The following is a 5,926-nucleotide window of genomic DNA, read 5'->3' as shown; positions in this document are numbered from 1 at the left end:
CTTGCTTTGTGCGTCCTTGGTAACAAGATAGCAACAACAACGGTGCACCAGTGGCAGTGCGCACCTAGTTCTTCCCCAGGAACATGTAAAGGACCTAAACCAGCCCGGGGCCCTTTACAGTTTCACGGACCTGCATTGTTTTACTCCCCTGCTGTTCTTCGTTGGGCTATTTGGAGAACCGATTACCTAATGTACAACAACTTAAAGCATATTATCTTAACAGTTACAAGTTTTTCTCTTTCAGTCAGTTGGTCTTTCGTCAACTTGCAAAGCCTAGCTATTGACGTTTCGGTCATGATGAATTTAAGGCAAAATGTCATTTTAAAATTATTATGAATTTAAATAATTTGAAACTTTTGAAAAATGACTCAACCGATCAAATGCGCGCATTTTCCCTCTCACGCACTCAGTCACAACACTTGCCTGGCTGCAAAAGTACATTGCGATTGACGTCAGCAGCTCGACTATGCTGGCAGCATTTTCAGCAAATCATGTTTGGTTTATTGCAGCAGCAGTAGTATGGTTTCGACAAGACAAACCCATAGTTGGTCACGAATGTTTGTTCTTGAACAGATCTTACAAAAGGTTAAAGGCAGTCAGTTATAGTGTCGAGACAAACTTTTTGTAAACAAGATCAATTGTTGTGTCCACTGTTGGACTCTGCTGTGGGGAATACACACTCGTTTTCTACAAATAAAGAAGCAGTTGGGACATCCAGTATTTATTTGGTAGAGACACGTGGTTAAAGTAAAACAAAACACAAACAGTTAGCTATAACGTCTTGAGTTAGTGGGAAACGATTGCAATGGCAGAATTGCAATGTTAGCCTACAAAAAGCTAAACACATGTTCAAACAGTCAGAATGTAAATATCACTGCAATAGCATTTTAAGCTTTTAAATACAATTATATCTAAAAGCAGTGACTGTGGTGCTCTAACTCCGTAGCTTCTTGTGGAAGATACCTTTGACTACTTATCAAACCATCAAACTCACTATCTTATCAACTCGTACACATTTCCTCTAAGCTTTGTTTTTGTCTGAGGCTTCTGGGCTCGTGCTCTCGCCACTGCTTCCAAAACGCCGACTCAGTTCCACGGCCAACACTGAGCAACACGATTTCTGTTTAGAGAAGAGAGGAGATAAAGAAGAAACAGAATCACCAAAAACAACCCTTTATTAAAACCTAAGAATATATGACCTTCCTCAAGTCTAATATCAGATGGTAAAATATTAAAGTTCACTGCCAGTTTTGCTGCCAGGCATCTTCCCTATAGGCTACCAGAGCAGCCAGTCATCTACCAGCCAGCCTTACCTTGTTGTCCTTGGCCTGGCTGCGAGCCTTGCTGGCCAGCTCCAACAGTGCCATCAGAAGCCCTAGCCCCAGCCCCAGCCCCAGCAGCAGGAAGAGGCCCCGAAGGCTGTGGGGCTGCAAGGGGCCCGAGTCGTGGGCCCCCTCCGCTCCAATACAGCTACTGGGCCACCACTTGTCCCGCAGGTAGGTCAGCTCACCTGACTCGCTCAGCTGTAGGATGGCTACGGTCAGATTCTTTACCAGTGGGAAACCTTGTGTGTGTGTGTGTGTGTGTGTGTGTTAGGGAGAGAGGGGGAGAGAGAGAGAATTCCACATTCCTTAAACAAAACATGTAAAATCCTGTCAGATATTGCATATTGTGTAGGCGTGAGTTGGTACATCTTAGAGCAGACATTAGATAATTGCTCACCAAGGGGTGCTGCGATGCTGTACCCTCGCATGGCAATGACATCTTGGGCTCGAGTCAGTTTGCAGTAACGACCCACGGCCAGGTCCAGAGACACTGCCTCACCAATAAAGGCGTAGTTTCCTTCCTGTGCACGACGGACACCCTCCTCCATGCTCGGAACGTAACTCTTCCAGCGCTCCATGTGCTGGTAGATACGCCGGTAAGTGGGATTTTTTGAATTCTAGAAAGAAGGCAAAGTAATACACAAATAGTCACAAAACTGTATTATAATGATGCTCATGAGTCCCAGGTGCAGCTCGGTCAGATATCAATCATATCTGTGGAAACATTGGTATGGGTGCCTTTTAAGACTCTCATGAATGAGTATATGAGTATGTTTGTATGTGTTTATGTATCAGTTTTTTTTTTTTTTTTTCTTTATGGTGTATGTCTTGCTATTGGGCCTAGAGCCTGTAATAAAGTTTAATAATAATAATAATAATAATAATACATCACAAAAACATGAATGACAGTTAAACAGTATTTAAAAAAAACATGCACACGTTTTGCATTGTTTTAGAGTATACTTGCCTTAAAGAAAGACATTGTGGAACCACCATTAACTGTTCCATACTCAATGACATCCTGGTTGGCCAGGTCCTCAAAGCTGTTTATGGTAATGTGCTTGGTGTCAGAGTTCAGCATGGAGTTGAAGTTTGCAAAGTAGCAGGCTAGGAGCAGTACTGCAAACACCCACCAGGCGGCACTAATGACACGTCCTGACAGGGATTTAGGGTGAGGGCCAGCACCTGAGAGTAAGCAGTCAGTTAAAATCCTTAAAAAAAACTGACATACAAATGAAAGTAAAAAATGTACCTGTTTCATCTCCAAATAGCATAGATCTGTGGAAAGTGTCATAGGAAATCAGTTTGTAAGCAGTTTTCCTCACAGCTCCATTACCTTGCAGGGCGAGGGCTCCAGTGATATACCAGAAGCTGTGCAGCAGGGTGAAACTATTCTCATCGGTCTCCGGCTCTGCCCACTCGCAGGGACTTATTCTGGAAGAAAAGAAACATGTCAACCCAGCCCGATCCTACGTCACTGTATTTTATGCACAAAAGTTTAACAAACCTCTAGTCAGTAGTTTGTTGTATTGTTTTCATCATAGTATAATCATCTGTGGGCAAATGTGTCACCCACATTTAGACAGAAAATAAAAAAACAGGGATCTCACCTGGCCACCAAGAAGATGCAGAGGCCAGTCAGTAGGAAGGCGATGAGCATCCCCACCCACATGTCAGACGAGAAGGGCGTCAGGAAGCTGAAGTTGCTCTCCTCGGATGCCAGGTCCTTTCTCAAGAGGAAGCTGATTCCAGTCTGCATAAAAGGGGTGGTCATCTCCACCACCTGTTCCCTCGTTGCCGTAAGGGTTAGTGGTGCTACAGCCAGGTCTGCCTCCTGACATGTCCATGCGCACACATGCACGCGCACGCACACACACATACAGGTACAGCACATACAGTATATTAATATGTGATCAATTAAAATACAACTAACCATTGCATATGCACAAGGAAAGCAATAACATGGCGACTAAAAGGGCACACACACATCTATCAAACACATTGTAATTCTGTCAGCTCATCTGTAGTGTCTGTTGGGCCCACTCACCCCTCTGGTCACCTCCCCGATCAGGCCTGTCCAGTTCCCGCTCTCAGTTAATGTCCCGTACCTTCCATCCTTCACCAACTGTATGTTGTACTTGAAGCCCAGTTTTTTTGCCAGCTCCGAAATCAGATCGATACAGTAACCCTCCAGTTCTGAGTCTCTAGACATGGTGTATGGGTCTTGCTGGAATTACATAAAGTGCTTTGAAATTAAAGGCATATTTGGAGAAATGTACAAAAGCAACTTTTTCTGTTTGGTAAAAACAGTACACATTTGTATTGGTATCCTATACAGTAACCAGAACCATTTGCATGATACCATTAGCTCTGACTAATGAGTATTTGTGTAGTGCAGTACCTTTATAGTGGTGACAGTTAATTCCTTGGGCTCTGGAATGGAACAAAGAACACATTCATTTAATACATTAAATTGTATCAACTGTTATCAAACGTTGTCCTCATGTAAGTTAATTGGACTGAACATAAGCCTCTCGTTGCTTTGGTTAATGTGCCATGTCTGGTTGAAAACCCCAGCAGAGGTTCTAGTGGGCTAATGAAGCATGTCCATACAACGTGTTCTTCCCAACTACAGAAACAACACCATTAGCTTGCTTAGAGAGGACAATGACCGTCTTGTGCTCCTGTCTTCAGGGATTGCTCTCTGTCTTTGATGGAGGGCTCCATCAAGGGGCCATTTCATTGTATGGGATTGCAGTGGGACACTAGAACAACCAAAAAAACTTGCCCCCCCTCCTGAATTTCTTCATAACAATCAATCCGCTTTTTCCTTTTTGTCGTCTGTGACCAATGCCATTTCAGCGTGTCCACTTGGGAACTAACATGCCCTGCCAGGGTCAGGGGATAGGGGAGGGGCAGAGCGGAGGAGCCAGGGGGGTACCACTTCTTCTTAATCGTTCCACATTTTTGGAGGGGGGTATGGAGCCATCGGGCAGCTCAGTATCATATAGAGTTGGTGACATCCTGTCAACCTCCTTCAGAGAACATGGCAAGACCTACAAGCTACGGAGATGACTGTCATTTCACGGCCCATTCCAACCCTGAGTCATTGACTACTCTGGTCAATTGATTTATCACAGTCTTTTGTGGTGTCGTGGCAGGAATCCTCTCAGACAGCCTGTGAGAAAACAGGCTGCTGCCACTTCAGATGAGGGACCCCAAGGCTTTGATAGCTCTCCAGTATTCCTGTTCAGTCCAGCTATCAGTGGGGGAGAGTCAGATGTCAGGACACTTGGACTGTTCTGGAGCTCCCTCCTGTAGACCCAGCTTGAGCATGCTGAGGGGAAGTTGGAGGACTTTCAAACAGAGAGCCTTGAGGCTGGTTTACATCAAGGCAAAGTTGGGTTGGGAGCAAGAACAGACTCTTCAAATAGCTTGAAAAGAGAGCTATTGCTGGCCCCAGTCTCCTAGTGCCAGGAATTTCTACATGTATTCAGTCTTCGACAATTTTAAGTCATTGTGATTGTTCACCAAAGCGAGATTATGAAAGACATCATAGGGTCATGAGATTTTTTTTGTTGATTTTACTGCGGCAGATATCGTCACAGTACATTTTTAAGAATTGTAATTTTAAAACATATCAAATGTCAAGTATTTCCTGCTAAAACGACTACTGCTAATATGATAAATGATTAGCTTACCTGCTGTGCCTGTGAGCAATGCTGTTGCGCACAGGAGCAGTGCTGTTAATGCTCTCATACTGACAACCTGAGAATGTAACCCACAGCACAACAATAGAACCACACAATAGGTGAAAAATACAAGCAATGGCTTGAAGTATAAGTGCATCTTCTGTACACTGAATTTGTCTCCATATTGGCTTGTAAAGTTGCTCTTAAAAAAAAAACATTCTACAATACTAAATACTGTGCCTTTACTTAAATACAATTTCTGTCAGAACAAAGTAAACAAATCAGGATTACAACCAGCAAAATGACAATATGAACAAAAATGTGTTGTTTGTATGTCCTCTGTAATTTTCAGTTTACTACTTCCAAACATATATATTTTTGTACATATATATAGTTATTTGAAGTAATGTAGTGATATCCTTACCTCAGGTTTTTGAAAGCTGATGTAGTAACTAAACAGAACGGCTAGTGTTATGGTGGAGTGTGGAACAATGTCAAAAACAAGAGTTTCCCAAAACGAATACAACCAAAGTGGGTCAGGCTTGAGCTTAAGGGGGGGCATTTATAATGGGGTGCATGTTGAGGAGGAGGTGGGAACTACAAGGAAATGTGGGTGTTGTCCAGGGGAGGAGTGTTTAGTTGTTTGGTCTGTGTCCTCACAGGGCCAGGGTTTGAGTCCAGATATCTTTGCTGTTTCTATGCTGCTTAATGGCCACTTCTAAATACCTTAATACATGTAATCAATAAAATGCATAGGAATAATAATATGCGTTTATTTGAAAAGGGACAGTGTACATTAATAAACATGTAAAAATGTAAATGCAACGGAATTAGCTAGATTAGCTCGTTTTCATAGGAGCTACCACTTCATAGTCATGAGGCCTGTAAAACTGATTTTAATTGGGATTT

The 5,926-nt window shown here is 43.0% G+C and overlaps 1 protein-coding gene across 1 annotated transcript; it reads right to left on the bottom strand.

Annotated features, from left to right (window-relative positions):
- Positions 1-705: 705 nt before the first annotated feature.
- si:ch211-251b21.1 (uncharacterized protein LOC571720 homolog) lies at positions 706-5,523 on the bottom strand. Its single transcript, XM_067240005.1, has 10 exons — positions 5,442-5,523; positions 5,027-5,093; positions 3,727-3,758; positions 3,373-3,552; positions 2,936-3,159; positions 2,662-2,759; positions 2,293-2,510; positions 1,723-1,942; positions 1,314-1,564; positions 706-1,120 (listed from the first exon to the last, which is right to left on the bottom strand). The coding sequence occupies exons 2-10, from the start codon at positions 5,082-5,084 to the stop codon at positions 1,022-1,024; spliced, it is 1,380 nt and encodes a 459-aa protein (XP_067096106.1). The 5' UTR covers positions 5,085-5,093; positions 5,442-5,523; the 3' UTR covers positions 706-1,021.
- Between the last annotated feature and the right edge of the window lie 403 nt (positions 5,524-5,926).

The sequence above is a fragment of the Osmerus mordax genome, chromosome 7 (assembly GCF_038355195.1).
Source record: "Osmerus mordax isolate fOsmMor3 chromosome 7, fOsmMor3.pri, whole genome shotgun sequence".
Lineage (NCBI taxonomy): Eukaryota > Metazoa > Chordata > Actinopteri > Osmeriformes > Osmeridae > Osmerus > Osmerus mordax.
Note: the sequence above shows the minus strand (reverse complement) of the source record. Positions and strands in the feature narration are given on the sequence as shown.

Bases quoted from the DNA above. Each gene is read 5' to 3' on its own strand.
- si:ch211-251b21.1 (XM_067240005.1), bottom strand. From the start codon at position 5,084: ATGAGAGCATTAACAGCACTGCTCCTGTGCGCAACAGCATTGCTCACA. The intron at 2,511-2,661 runs GTAATGGAGCTG...GCTTACTCTCAG, and splicing joins TGGAGCCCTCGCCCTGCAAG to GTGCTGGCCCTCACCCTAAA. The intron at 1,943-2,292 runs GCAAGTATACTC...CCTTCTTTCTAG, and splicing joins CCACAATGTCTTTCTTTAAG to AATTCAAAAAATCCCACTTA.